The sequence below is a fragment of the Aythya marila genome (genome assembly GCF_965140915.1).
Source record: "Aythya marila genome assembly, chromosome: W".
Lineage (NCBI taxonomy): Eukaryota > Metazoa > Chordata > Aves > Anseriformes > Anatidae > Aythya > Aythya marila.
In genome coordinates this window covers 15,895,878-15,910,564 of record NC_139081.1, presented here as the reverse complement: position 1 = coordinate 15,910,564, position 14,687 = coordinate 15,895,878, and the positions used below count along the sequence as shown (strand labels likewise).

Genomic DNA, 14,687 nt, shown 5'->3' with positions numbered 1-14,687 from the left:
GGGTGGCAGGGGGATGGGGACAGACCCGGGCAAGCAATGGGACTGGTCCTGGGAAACAGTACCGTTATTGGAGCAGGGATCTCCTTAGGATAGAGCAACCCCCTGTGAGTTTAGGGGGTGGGATGTCTGGTAGGGGAAGCTTTGGGGGACCCCCAGGGCATGGAACTGCAGCAAAGGGGCTGCAGTGCTGGTAGCATGGTGTCCTGCAGGGGAGATGGGGGGGCCACAGACAACTGGACCCTGGGGCACAGCAGCATCATGACAGTCCTTGGGTGTTCCCCACTTCATTCACAGCCCAAGGAGTGTCCCTGCAGCCCCAGGAAGCAGTCAGTGCCTGTGGGGTGTCACAGCGCGTGTGTGTCCCCACAGCACAGAGCCCCCGGGGTGTCCCCAGCGCTGTCCCCCGGGGGTGTCCTCAGCCCATCGCCACCGGGGCAACCCTCTCTCGGTTCCCCCGCGGGTGCCTGGTGCCGGGGGCCGTGGTGGTGCCTACCGGGTACCTCCCCCCCATACCCCCCCTTCTCCCGTCCCGCTCGGTGCCGCGGCCGGTGGCGAAGCCTGTCCCTAAAAGGTGCTGGCGGGCGGTGGGGGAGGTACCGGGGAGGCCCCCACCCGCCGCGGCCCCTCCCCGGCTCTTAGGCGGCGCGGCGAGGCGGGGGGCTCAGTGCCGATACTGCCGCCGCCCCCGGTGCTCCGTGCCCCGCCGCCACCCTAAGCCCCGCCACTGCCACCATGGAGGCCATCAAGAAGAAGATGCAGATGCTCAAACTGGACAAGGAGAATGCCATCGACCGAGCTGAGCAGGCAGAGGCTGACAAGAAGCAGGCAGAGGACCGCTGCAAGCAGGTAGGTGGGTGTCCCACAGACCCCCCCCCAAAAAAAAAAAAAAAAAGTTGATGGGGACCCCTGCCCTAAAGGGGTTTGACCCCAGGGACCTTGCCCTGCTGTGTGTCCGACCTTGGGAACCACCACCCTGGGGACACCCAGCCCTGGGGACCTCACCCTGCTGGGTGGCCAGCCCTGGGGACCAGTGTCCCAGCCTGTTGTACCTGGCCTCAGCACTTCCAAAATACACTGGGTCTTGGTGGGACACCCCAGTGCCAACTCCCTGTCCCTCTGCCAGGGAGACCCCTGGGGGCAGCATGCTCCCACCTCAACCACACAGAGATGGGGACCTTCCTGGTGCCCCTGCAGCTGTGTCCTCAAATCAGGACCCCATTGCCCCCTCCAGGCTCAGGGGTGCTCCAGCCCCAAGGGACCTGGGGCTTCCTAAGGATGTGTGACCCCTGAATTGACAGAGTGATTGTGTCCACTTGCTACTGCTGTGCCCCCAGCCTGGGCCACCCTGGGATGAGGGTGACTGTCCCCTGCCAGGTGGGTGCCCCAGGGTGACCAACTGTGCGTCAGGGGTGCCATAATCCATCTGTGGGTGCCCCCATAATCCATCCCTTCCGCAGCTGGAGGAGGAACAGCAGGGCCTGCAGAAGAAGCTGAAGGGCACGGAGGATGAGGTGGAGAAGTACTCTGAGTCCGTCAAGGAGGCCCAGGAGAAGCTGGAGCAGGCGGAGAAGAAAGCCACAGATGTACGTAGGCAACCCCTCTTCTGTGTGGGCACTGGACCCTGGGAGGGGGAGCAAAGGAAGAGGGGAGCCTTATATGGCAAGTATTGGTGGGGAAGGGTGGCAGGATCCGTCCCTGCCATGCTGACACCAAGCCAGGCAGTGGGTGCCAGGCAGGTCCCACGCAGGTGCCTCCGGTACGGGGGCACTGCTCAGTCCCAGCACCCCAAAACACAGGGACAAGCAGCCTCGCCATGCATTGCCAATACATGTGGAGGGAAAACTCCACAGTGGTCACACAAATGTGTTAGAAAAGTGAAAAAGAGCAGAGAAACAGGAAAAGCTCTCGCCTGTGGCCAGCTGCTGAGCACTGGTTGCATAGGATGCTTGGAGTTCGTGGGAGGACAGTCCTTTTGGGCTCCAACATGCCATCCTGTACTCTGGGAAGGGAAAGGCCAGGAAGAGTTTTATTTAGGGCCATGACTGATGTTTCTCCTGGGAAATGGATCCTGGCAGGGAGATGTTAGGAAGGTGTTGAAATTGGCTTGTGCCTGACCAGGATGAAGGGTGGAACAGCTGTGCGTGGCCTCATTGCTGCTCAGGAACTGGGTATAACAACCCGCAGTGCCACACAGGGTATTTGACACCCTATAAATAAATCCTCCTTTTGATAGCCAGTCCTTCTCTGATGAAAACCAACCCTGGAAACTGGAGTAGAAACTAAAGGGGAGCCATCGGGAGTGCAGCCAGCAGGGGCACGGCCAGGCTTTTCAGGATTGAGAACCAAAAATTCAATCCCAGCTGTTTTATGGAGCCAAGTGGGGGAGATATGTCAAATCTCCAAGGTGGCTGCCAAGGACAGAGGAGAGTAGGCAGGGACAAGCAGTGGCAGTAAAGTCCCCAGGGTAGCCTAGAGTCCCTGGGGAGTGACCAGGACCCACCCCCCATGCCACCTCACAGGGACCCTCAGCCTCCATGGGCACAAGGGGTGCCGGCACCAGAGAAGCAGGCACAGGGGGAAAGAGGAGACAGCCTGAGAGCCCACCCTAGTGTCCCCAGTCCCACCAGTGCCTGCCTCACATCATTCCTGGTGTTTCCAAAAGGGACAGACGAGGTGGCTGTCCCCAGAGCAGCTCCTGGGGTGAGGAGGGGGTGTCCCCAGCCTGTGTGCCCCCCCAAGCTCTGGGCCACAAGGTGCCAGATTCCAGCCAGCGCCAGGCTGCATCTTGCAGGAGTTTTGAGAAGTTTGTCCTGAGAAATACTCTGGTGCTGTTTGCTGACCTTTCGGGCCTGCCCAAAGTTAGAAACAAACCCAAGTTGTTAAAACATTGGAAATACTCTGGAAGGGCTCATTTGTCTTGGCAAGAGGCAGGCATGCTGGACTGGCCAGGGAGGGATGAGCTGCATTCCAGGGTCCGTGCCAGGGTCTGTACCCATCTGATGGGATCCATATGGGGTGGGGCGAGCTCGGTGTGGGGCTTGGCGGGATGTGGGGGGGACTCAGGGGTGCTCGGTGGCACTGAGAGAGGTCCACAGCAGTGGGGAAAGGCTGCGGGCTTTGGTGAGGAAAGCAGGTTTCCCCCCATCCTGGCAGGTATGGGGGCGGGGAGCCTCTGGCCCCTCAAGGGAAGGGTCTGGAGCAGGGTCGCAGCAAAGGAGCCCTGCTGCAGTGTTGGGAAGGGCAGGCTGTCTGTGCCATTCACAGGGACAGTCTGTGCTCTGTGCAAGACCTGGAAGTCACCGGGTGTCCATGGCGGGGACATGAATGTGCTGACAGCACTAAGTGGTCCCTGCTCCGGCAAGGAGGAGCAGGACAGAGCCCCAGGTCGGCAGCTCCATGGAGCTGTGGATCCTTCCCAGCAGCTTTATGAGGCCACCGTGGCCCCATCATCTCCTTGTCCCCCAAGAGGGACAGCCCACAGGGACAATGCACAAGTCCAACAGCAGCTGGAGCAGGGTTTATTCCCTGCAGCCCCTCCAGCCCCACATGTCCCCAATGGCCAGCCTGTCTCCAGCCGCCCGCTGAGCACAGGGAAACTCAGGCTCTGCCATTCCCAGGCCATGATCCTGGAGGCTTCACCAAGTTCCCGCCCCGTTGCTCTCCCAAGCTGAGACTTTGCTCTTATTTGGTGATTCCCTGAGCCAGTGGGAGGGAACGGGGCACTGCTGGGAAGTGACTGCATCCCTGGGTGGGGCCAGAGCAGGAGGCACCCAGCCTGGCTGCCACAGGACCAGGGTGCCTGCCCCCCAGCCTGCCCTCTGCTGCCATATCCCATTGCCCCTTAGCCAGTGGGACCCCTGTGTCCCATGTGCCGCTCTGTGCCCGAGTGTCATGCTGGGAGCGGGAAAGGACCGGGGCCAAGTACAAGGCCACGTGCTCCCATGCTGCTGCCACCTGGCCAGGGGCATGGGGCTGCAGGCCCCCCCCTCCAGTGGCATGTCTGGGTGCTGCCCTCCACAGGGTGGCCCCAGACCCCATGGCAGCCAGCAGGAACAGCCCAGGAATCGGCGTCCCTGGAGGCAGGTGTGAAGTAAGGTCAGGGCTGCCCGGGAGCTGTCAGAGCTCCTTAAGGCAGGATTGAGTGCCACTGTGCTATGCCTTCCTAATGCATTGGGGCATCTGCTGTGGCCAAAATGCAGAGCTGGGGGACTGGCCTCTCCCATGGGGCACTGGCCCCAGGGGTCTTTGTGGGGCTGCCGGCCAGGTCCCAGTTTAGAGGAGCACATGCCAAGGGGTTGAGACACTGGGGGGCACACTGTGCCCAGGTACCCAGGGGGACGCCTGCCCCATCCCTCTCATTGACTCACCTATGGGGCAGAAATTCTCCCCACCCACCCCCCCCCGGCTTTGCAGCAGGTGTGTGAAGAGGCTGGGGAGCTCCCACGGGTATGCCACTCCTCTGTTTGTGGGGGCCCACAGGGCACCCCCTCAGACTCCTTGGACCCTTGTCCCCCCAGCAAAATTGACTTGCTGAGCTCCTTTCTGCCTGTCTGCTGGAGCTTGGCGGGGACATGCACTCCTGCCTGGGGGGGCACTGTGTGCCCTGTTCCAGGAGGGGGCTATGTCCCCTATGCTGGGGGGCACCCTGTACCCTAGCTGGGGTGGGGAGCCATGCACCCTGCCCAGGGGGGCAATGTGCCATGCCCAGAAGGCACCGTACATCTTCCCTCAGGAGGGGGGGGCTTGTCACCTCAGCCTGGGGCGGACGTGTGTCCTGCCGGGGGGGGCACGTACCTCCTCTTCAGGGCAGGGGCTGCACACCCAGCCAGGGGGGGGGGAGCATGTGCTCCAACTGGGGGCACCACATGCTCTGGCTGGGGAGCATGGTGGGCCTGGGTCCTGGCAGGCCATGGCGGCAGCAGCAGTAGGAGGAGGAGCAGGAAGGGATGGAGGCAGGGTGGGCAGCAGGAGCGACTGCCGCCTGAGCGCTTCCTGCCCAAGCCAGGCGGATCCCACAAAGGGCTCGGCAGCACAGACTCTTTGTGCTCCCCGCTGGCCACACGGCCATGGCCGGCATCAGCTCCATTGATGCCATCAAGAAGAAGATCCAGAACCTACAGCAGGTGGCTGATGAGGCGGAGGAGCACACCGAGCATCTGCAGCGGGAGGCCAATGCCGAGCGGCAGGCCCAGGAGCGGGTAAGGCTCCTGGGGCTGGGGACCCCTGGGACCCCCCTGCTGCAAGGGGGGCTGGACGGCTGCCAGCCCCTCAGGGCCAGACACCAGGAAGCGGAGCACTGTATGCCCTCCTGGGTGTTGGCTGCCCTGGTACGAGCATGGGCAGCCGATCCCCAGCTGCCCCATGGCATGCCTGGGTGGGATCCGGCACCGGCATCCTCACTGCCCCTGGGACAGAGAGCTGGGGGGGCATGGCACAGCCGAGTTGTGCATCCCAGTGCATGAGAGCCCCCTGGGTTCAGGTATGGGGTGGGGGGCTCTGGGCAGGGTCCTCGCTGCCAGTGGGCTGCCCAGTGCCATGGGAGGTACCCATGGACCTTGCTAGGGATGCTCCTGTGACAGGGCTCACTGCGGCTTCCCCAGCTGGCAGGACACAGGGCAGTGGCCAGCTCACTGCCTTGGCTTGGCTGGGGCCAGTAGACCCTGGGAAAGGGTTCCCCCCACCTCCTGAGGTTTGGCTGAGAATCCCATGCCAAGCTCTGGGTCTGACTTCCCAGCAGAGCCCCCTGCTCTCCAGCATGTCCCTTGGCAGGGAGAAGCCACCCCATCACACTGCCGTCGGCCAACATTTCCACTCTTATGTTGGTAGGATGGCATTTCCAGGTTGCATCTTGTTCCTGGTGTGGCTTTTTTGTTGTTGTTGGGTATTTGTGTGTGTGTTTTTGTTTTGTTTTGTTTATTTTTCCTATGCCTTCCCCGCTCATTTAACATCCTTGCGCTATCAGGGGCAGCAGAGCTGGGTACAGTACCCGGGCTGTTGTTACTGGGGCTGTGTGGGGAGGAAACAGCCCCTTCCTGCAGCCGCAAATCAGTTTCCAGGTCACCAGGAGCTGCTGGTGAGTACATTTCCGAGTGCCCATTCGGGCAGCTCTGACCCACTTTGGGGGGCAATCCCAGGGAGAAAAGTCCCCGCTGGGGTGAGGCAGAGCATCTGTAGAGATGCTGGCTGTGCCCACCAGCACCCTATGGGGGACTGTGGTGGCGGGCATGGGGACATCCCCACCTGGCTCCCCACTCCCTCCGCTCCGTGTCCCAAGGGTGCTTCCGCTGCTGGAGCACAGGGCCAGGCCAGGCCTGCTCCAGCCCATGAATGAGCAGGAGGCATGATCCCCTGGGCTGCTGCCTGCCCCTTGGTGCTCTCACTGCTGCCCATCCCTTTGCACCCCAGGGTTTTTTTCTTCCCACCCCCCTCCTTCCAGCAGCCTCCCCCCCCACCACCCCCGTGGGGAGCAGGGCCAGGAGCTGCTGAGGCAGCATTTCCCAGTGGTGATGGAGCAGGAGGCCTTAGCAAATGGAAAGAGCGCAGGGCCAGGCATGGAGGGGCTGGCAGGGGGCCAGGGCCACTGCTCCCGGCCTGCCCGGCTCCTGGGCTTGCGCACGGGGAACCTGGGAACAGGTAGTGGAGGGGGTAGTGGAGGAGGGTAGTGGAGGGGTCGGGGGCAGATAGGACCCTGTCCTGCCAGCCGGAGGCTTCGGTTTGGCCAGGATCCAGCCCGCCAAGGGCAACTCACTCCATTGCCCCTGGTGCCAGGCTGTAAATCGGGGGGGGGGGGGGGCACAGGGGCTCCAAGCAGCCCCATGGCGCAGTGAGGCTCAGCGGTGTGGGGCCAGGGAAGGCGTCCCAGCTATTTGGCTCTGCTGCCACATCTATAAACAGGAAATCCACAATTGGCTCCCATCCTCTTTTCAGGAGTAAATCTGCACAGGGCATTCCTCCTCCTTTACTCACTGCTCTGCAAACCCCAAACACCATCCCTGTGATGGCACAGCCACCCTGGCCATCCAACCTGTGATATATGGAGTAATAATTCGTGTCAAGAAGATGGTTGATATTAATAAAGAAGGGGGAGATGTGGGCAGACTCTTAATGATGAGGCCATCAGGAATGTAAAAGAGTTTAGAGGGAACAAAGAAGGGTGATTCAGGAGACTCCATGCAGTCTTGGGTTGCTTGTTCTCCAGCCGTTAAGGTATGGAAGTTGCTGGGTGTTTGCTGTTGCTGGGCAAAGTTGTTTGACCAATGAAAAGTTGTTTTTGAAAAGGACTGCTGTGGGGTGAAGGGTATAAGAGGGGAGCCTGTCCTCAAGATGAAAAAAAGGCAACACAAATGGAAAATGGAGACTGTTATATGATAAGTCATGGAAGATATGGGAGCACTTCAACCAGGATTACCAACTCCAACTATGCTCCCCCAGTCATGGACATTACCTTTTCTGATTGTACATATGCATAGGTGTACTCAGGTTTAGTATGTAAAAGCAATGTTCTGTATATTTAGAAGGTTCGATGTTCGTGTGTGCGTGTTGGTAGAGCATAGACTCCCTGCTCACCCAGTGCTGTTTACTTGCCTTTTATAAATATTACTAAATTCAGATTGAGTTGAGATTTCATTTATAACACGACCCATTGAGCATGTCTCTTCCATCTCCAGGGCTGGGGGCACAAAGATGTGGTGCAGGGGCTGCACATGCCAAACTCAGGACAGAGTTTTGTGGCATCAAATGAGATGCTAGGGATGGGGAAAGCTCCTTTGTCCTCGTGGAAGGGTGATGGGGTGTGTGCCCCAGCCGGGCGAGCGCTTGTGGGAGTGCAACATGGTACGAAGGGGTGCTCTAGCTAGCAAATGCAAAAGCAACTGCTGAAAATGAGTGGGGATGGGCGGTGACAGAGGGGTTTCTGCTCCACAGGCTGAAGCTGAGGTGGCTTCTCTGAATCGCCGCATCCAGCTGGTGGAGGAGGAGCTGGACCGGGCCCAGGAGCGCCTGGCCACTGCCCTGCAGAAGCTGGAGGAGGCTGAGAAGGCGGCGGATGAAAGCGAGAGGTGTGATGGGGGGGGAATGACGACAGCCAGGGTTGCCTTAGGTCACCCTTGATTTGAAGGCAGGACCCCTTGTCTTTGCAGAAGGGCTTTGGGAGCCTTAAAATTGAACTGACCTCATGGGGTTTGTGTTAGTTTCCTGCAGACTGCAAAGGATGAGAGGACAACATGGAGTCCAACCCGCCCCCGCCCCATGCTATGGGTGATCTTTGCATACTTTGAAATTTCCAGGCCACCCATAAAATCCTTAAAAATGTGATTGGATGCCTATTCAAATATCAGGCTAAAGCCAGAGAGTGCTTGGAGCTGGTTTCCTGCCCCAGAGCTGACTCCTTTGCTCAAGGGCTGAGCAAAGCCCAGGAGGGGACTCCTGTGCCCAGGAACTGAGGTTGGCCCTGGGGAATGAAACGGCCTAATTCAGGAAAGCACTGCAGAGCACATATGGTGCATTGGCCCATCCTCTGATGAAGTGCCTGCTTGTGGCACACATGTTTCCTGGGCAGGAGCCATGAAGGTGAGGGTGCAAGGGTATCATGGTAAGCACCTAGACACATCACCACCTTCCTGACAGTTGTGTGAACAATTGGCAATTTGCAGCTGGCCTCGACTGGCAAAGAGCAGTTTGAGCAGCAACACCTGAGCAAGAGGAGAAGGGCCAAGTGGGATGTGATTGCTGTGTGTCCCACCTCAGGTGTCCCTGTCTGTGGGCATCACCCCTGAGTGAGGAAAGGCTTTGCCATTGGATTTTTCTTAACATTTCCTAAAGGTTGCTGGCCTGCAGGCTGCTTTTGCAGAGGCTGTGGCTAGCTCTACATGGACTGCACATATCTTCCCCCCCCCAGGTGATGAGTTGGGGACCTGCCTGGTTGAGAGGCACCATGGCCACATCTCATTGCTCTGGGACATGGCCCCAGGGTGGCCTTGGGGCATCTCTGCTACTTTAATTGTGCACAGCAGCATCCCTGGGGTACCACTGGCATGACCCTACTGCACGGGGTGGCCAAGTGGGTGCCAGTATCCCCAGGCAATGTCCCATGTCGCTGGAGCTGGAGGATGGCAGTGTCAGAGCATAGGGGGCAGGCAGGAGGTGCAGGTGCTACCTCAGCCCACAGCAATAACATCTTAGAATCACGGAGTCATTTAGGTGGAAAAGACCTTCATGATCACCAGTCCAACCACCAACTGACCTACCAAGTCCCATCATTAAACTTAGTGCCAGGTCCACACGTCTCTTAAATACCTCCAGAGATGGGACTTCCCTGGGCAGCCCGTTCCACTGCTTGACCCCTCTCTCCCTGAAGAAATTCTTCCTAATCTTCTTGCTTTGGCTTTCCTCAGAGGCATGAAGGTCATCGAAAACAGGGCCATGAAGGATGAGGAGAAGATGGAGCTCCAGGAAATGCAGCTGAAGGAGGCCAAACACATAGCAGAAGAGGCTGACCGCAAATACGAGGAGGTGCATGCCAGCACCCATGTGCCCCCTTCCCCAGCCCTGACCCCCAGTGTCACCTGGGGTCACCCCCCTGAAGCCCTGCACCCCGAGCTGGATCTGACGCCTGCCTTTTGATGCCACCAACAGGTCGCCCGCAAGCTGGTTGTCCTTGAGGGAGAGCTAGAGCGCTCGGAGGAGAGGGCAGAGGTTGCAGAGAGGTGAGCAGGGCACCCGGCGTGCAACACATGAGGGTCCCACACCAGCCCTGCCCCATGTCCGTGAAAGCCAGGGGCAGCTGTGTGTCCATGTGGGGACAGGGATGGCCCTTCCCAACCGTTGGGGTGCTCTCTGGCTGGTGAGCTGGGAGTGGGGGGGAGGCAGAGGGATGCTGGCCCCCGGTACGTCCATGACCTGCTCTCTGCTGCCCCCCCCCCCCCCCGGGGCACCCCTTTTCCACCCCAGCCGAGTGAGACAGTTGGAGGAGGAGCTGCGGACCATGGACCAGACCCTCAAATCCCTCATTGCCTCAGAGGAAGAGGTACTGCAGCAGGGGCATGGGGCTATGTGCAGCAGCCCCCTCTCTCTCTGTCGCTGTCTCTCAAGCCACGCAAGCCACCTCTCTCCTCTCTGCACCGCTGCCTCGGCCGCAGCCCTCACCTTGCCTTTCCTTCTATCGCTGTGGGCAGGCGTGGAGCCAGCGTGGGCTGGGCACGCTCCTCCATGTCCGCTCTCCTCCTCAGAGGGATGCAGGAGCACGGTGGCAGCAGTGGCAGCAGAGACGCATGGTGACACACAGAGGCACAAGGAAGGGACCCACGCCTGGTGGCTCTGCTCCTCCTCCACCTGCACTACCTGAGTTTTCTCCTCTCTCAACTTGTTCTCTCTCTTTCTTTCCTCCTTCCCTGCGCCCGCTCTTTCTGCTCCCCCTTCTCTCCTCCATCACTCCCTTCCCGTCCCTGCTCCCCTGCCTGGTGACCTCCACTTGGGATATAGTAAATGTGGTGACCTAGAGGAGGAGCTGAAAATTGTCACCAACAACTTGAAGTCCCTGGAGGCCCAGGCTGACAAGGTAGGGGCTGCTGGGGCTGGGCACAGTGCTTGGGGTTGAGGGGGATGGGGCTCCCTCGCTGGGGTGAAGGATGACCAGTGGTGTCCCACGGGGCTCATGGGCACACCTCTCCGTCCCTGCAGTATTCCACCAAGGAGGACAAGTACGAGGAGGAAATCAAGCTCCTAGGGGAAAAACTGAAGGAGGTAAGGCTCTTGGTTTGGGTCTCTGTGGGTACAGGACACACTCTGGCAGCAGCAAAATAATCTCTCACCTCCCAAGCTTGTGGGAGGTGCAGGAGATGCAAATGGGGCAGTTTTGGGGTGTGGGGCAGGCTTGGGATGTGGGTTTAGGGACATCCCCATCACGCTCAGCCTCTTCCTGCTGTGCTTCCACAGGCGGAGACCCGGGCAGAGTTTGCTGAGCGGTCTGTGGCAAAGCTGGAGAAAACCATTGATGACTTAGAAGGTAAAATGGCCCTGCCGCCCTGTGCCCCTCTTTCCCAGGGAGAACGGAACAGGACATATTCCCGGGGGGGCTTGGCCGGACTGAGGCTGAAGCACCCCATGTGCAAGCTGAGGCAGGGGTCCTTGTGCAGGGGGTGGGCAGGAACCCCAGGAGGGAGGCTAGGATGCTGTGGGGGTGGAGTGCTGGGGTCCCTGGGTGGGAAATAGGGCTGCATCCATGCTGCCTGTGCCCAGTGCCGTACCTGCACATTCCTGCCACCCTCATCCCCTGCTCACCGTCATTCTCTCTCTGCCACTTGCCCCATCCCCGCTCCACCACCTGCCCCCCCCCACCTCCCCCCACCTGCAGATGAAGTGTATGCACAGAAGATGAAGTACAAAGCCATCAGCGAGGAGCTGGACAATGCACTTAATGACATCACCTCACTCTGAGCCCCTCCGCTGGGCACTGGCACCCCTCCCCCACCTGCCTCCCTCCTCCCCAGCTCAGCCGCTTGCCTACCCGCCCCCCCCACCGCTCCTCCTGCCTGCCCTGTTCCCTCTCTGTCCTTCCTGGCCCGCGGCTGGCGGTCACAGGAGCCAGCCTGGGGTGTCCCCGCAGTGTCCCTCTTTTGGGGGAAAACAAAAACAAGGTGTAGGCGCTATGGGGTGTTTGGGGTAAAGGGGAGCAGCCCCCATGCGCCTCGGGGTTACAGGTGGCTTGCAGGGGGGACGAAGCTGTGCCCAGGAGCCCTTTGCTCCAGCCTACCCCCACCCCCCCGGCAGCACAAGAACCGGGGATCCCGCATCCCCCCAGCAAAGCCTCGGTGCTTCTCACCGAGCCTAGGGTGGGAGGGGGACACGTCCAGAAGCAGCACCTCTGAGGAGGGGTGGGCTCTGGCCTGGGGGCTGAGGGGGTGTCCGGCCCCAGGCAGGCAGCCCCCAGCCCCACTGCTCCCTTCCCCGCTCCCCGCTTTCCTTTGCACATTGCTCTTCAGTTTGCATTTCATTATTTTTTGTTGTTGTTGTTGTTCTGTCCCTCTGGGTTACTGAGTTGGTCTCAATAAAGTGTTTTCTCTCCTTGGTTTCTCCTTTGTTTTCTTCATGCTGCTCTGGTTCTCCACTCTCATCCTTCATTTCCTGCTGTCTCACATGGGTGCTGGCAGCCAAGGGCGGGAGGTGGCCAAAAGGACTGCATGGCTGCAGCTGAGCCCCTTTGTGCCTCAGCCCGGGGATGTCCCCCACCACCTCTGGCTCGCTTGAGCACAGCTTTCCTCATCTTGTGCCACCTTCCAAGATGTTCTCCATCACTCTTTTGGCCTGAATTAATAGGGTTAGACCCGGTCCTGTCCATTCCCCATCTGCACTCCTGGACATCGCAACAACCTCTCACAGCCCTGACCGCTCTTCTCCATCACCCGCTCTTGCCAATGGGGTTGGCCCTACTATTTGGCAGCGGTTCCTGGCCCATAAATGGGTCCCCAATCCTCCTCCTCCTCCCTCAGCATCCTACCCTGCCCTACAACCCTGTCTCAGAATTGATATACCTGAGACTGGCTGCTTCCTCCTGCCATCCCCACTGGTCCCCAGTGTCGACTAGGTGGCCATGAGGTGCCCAGCGAAGGCTCTTGTGGGCAGCACTGTCTCTTCACTAACTTGCTTTTCTCTCTCCCCTTTGCTGTGCTGACATCTCTGTTTTCTCTAGAGCACTCCCGGCAGGAAGCTGAGAAAAACTGCGTTCTCACTAACGAGCTGCAGGTCATTCTTACTGAACTTAACAACTGAGCTGCAACAGCTCCAGCCCCAGCCCAGGCTTCCGCCCCCAGGATGCTCCCAGCCCCGACTGCTCCCTGCCGTTTTGACCAGGCTGGTTTGAGGCTGGGAGCCCCTGCCCACTCCCCCCTGGGGTAATTGTCCTGCTTGGGGGGACAGGGAGCCCCTGCAGAGGTGATGTTTTTTTTCTTGAGAGAGGGATGAAGGGTTTTGCCATGTCCCGGGATGCCCACACAATGGTGGCTGTCCCCTGGCATCAACCTGGCCTCACTGGAGAGGGACACAGTGGCTTCTGTCGCTGCGTCTTGCGTCACTGCCTTCCTCCTCTTGTCCCAGGTGGCCAGCTGCTTCCCCCTCCTTCTGGGCACCCCAAACCATGCAGGGAGGATGCCCTCGCGGTGGGGTCCCTGCAGGATGCTGGGTGGGCAGAGCCCTCATCCCATCCCCATCTCTAGCAGGAAGGCAGATGCCATCTGGAAGCCAGCGCTGGAGGAGGCTCCCCTGGCACTGGGCTGCCTGGCGGAGCTCGTCCTTGCAGCCTCATTAGGTCTGCTCCTTCTCTGCTGTCCTCTCTGCCCGCCTTCCTGGCCTGCTGTCTCACTCTTCTTCACAGAGCACCTGGCTCGTGCTGCAGGCACTGGCTCTCCTCTTTCGCTGGCTGAGGGTTTGTGCATATGCCCGTTGTAGCCAGCAGGGACAGCAGGATGGGGAGATGGGGCCACAGTGGCAGCTGGCTGGAGAGTGGTACCCATACCCTGGTGGGGCTGGCTAAGGGCAAGAGGGTGCAGTGGGAGGAGGGAGAAGCTGAACAGCAGGGACTGCCTGACCCCCAGGGATCGCAGAGGGTCTGGGCTCATCCCTGCTGGTGCTGGGGCTGCTAGACAGGGACGCCCCCCCTCAGACTGTTACCGTACTGAGCTGCCCATCTGTGTGCGTGGGTCCAACTGTGCCTGGATATGCTTATGCCATGTCTGTGTTCATGGCTGGCTGGGTGTCCCTTGTGTTCACAGAGAGTCTGGCCAGTGCTAAAGAGGAGAATGTGGGCATCCACCAGGTCCTGGACCAGACCTTGTTGGAGCTGAACAACCTCTGAGCTGCCTGGGGAGCCCCCACCCCTCTTCCCTACCCTACACGTGCACTCCACTGGCACGCTCAGGATGTCATCAGCTGAACTGCATCTTGGCCAAATCCACGCATCCATTGAAAAGGGAAGCCCTGCAGCCTTACACTGTGGCTCAAGGGGCATCTTGTCTGTGCACAGCCCGAACGGCTCTGTCCTGTCTTCATGCCCAACTATTAAAGCAGTTTGACAAGAAGGATGAGTGTGCTTGGTCATTGTGGGTGGGTACAGGCACTGGGAGATGCAGGGCCACTCTGCAGGGGCCTTGCTATGGGGCAGGTATGTCCTCCTTGGCCTTGGGATGGGACTGACAGCAAGGATGCACAGGAAACCTCAAAGTCTCAAGCTCAGTCCAAACTGAGCATCTTCCTCAAGTGCACAGCAGCAGAGAGGTGTTACTAGCGTGTCCCCTTCCACCACTGTTATGTTATCTGCCAGGCACTTGCAGAAGTTGCATGGTCTTTGACAGAGTTTGGAGAATTGACTCTGCTCCATGGCCTGTGCTAATGATGCCACCTGAGCACACGTACAAGTGTGTGACCACACACATGCACATGTTGTTACTTACCAGGGTCTTCTCCAGGTCTAGAGCTGCTCACCCTGCATACTAGTTACATTTTCTATTACCAGCTGCCTGAGGGACAGCTGTATAAACTAGCAAATACTAATATGGCAGGCAACCAATTCCCAGAGCGTTCAGGAAGTTTCCTTCTGTTCTGTTGTATTTTCTCCAACGCAAAGTGAAGAGTGGCAGGATGTGTCTCATCACTGTCACCAAAAAGGGATGGACTCCCTGGGGATGCCCAAAGCTGTG

The 14,687-nt window shown here is 59.4% G+C and overlaps 1 protein-coding gene across 4 annotated transcripts; it reads left to right on the top strand.

Annotated features, from left to right (window-relative positions):
- Positions 1 to 732: 732 nt before the first annotated feature.
- On the top strand, positions 733 to 14,036 carry LOC309889394 (tropomyosin beta chain; the record flags this gene model as incomplete). 4 transcript variants are annotated; one of them, XM_082782197.1, is made up of 9 exons in its annotated part: positions 733 to 846; positions 1,458 to 1,583; positions 7,924 to 8,057; positions 9,393 to 9,510; positions 9,634 to 9,704; positions 9,949 to 10,024; positions 10,678 to 10,740; positions 10,933 to 11,002; positions 13,764 to 14,036. In XM_082782197.1, the coding sequence occupies 9 exons, from the start codon at positions 733 to 735 to the stop codon at positions 13,844 to 13,846; spliced, it is 855 nt and encodes a 284-aa protein (XP_082638323.1). In that variant the 3' UTR covers positions 13,847 to 14,036. The 4 variants fall into 4 exon arrangements, with proteins under 4 accessions (XP_082638323.1, XP_082638324.1, XP_082638325.1 ...); XM_082782198.1 differs by lacking the exon at positions 13,764 to 14,036 and adding an exon at positions 11,351 to 11,563; XM_082782199.1 differs by lacking the exons at positions 733 to 846; positions 1,458 to 1,583 and adding an exon at positions 5,067 to 5,198.
- Between the last annotated feature and the right edge of the window lie 651 nt (positions 14,037 to 14,687).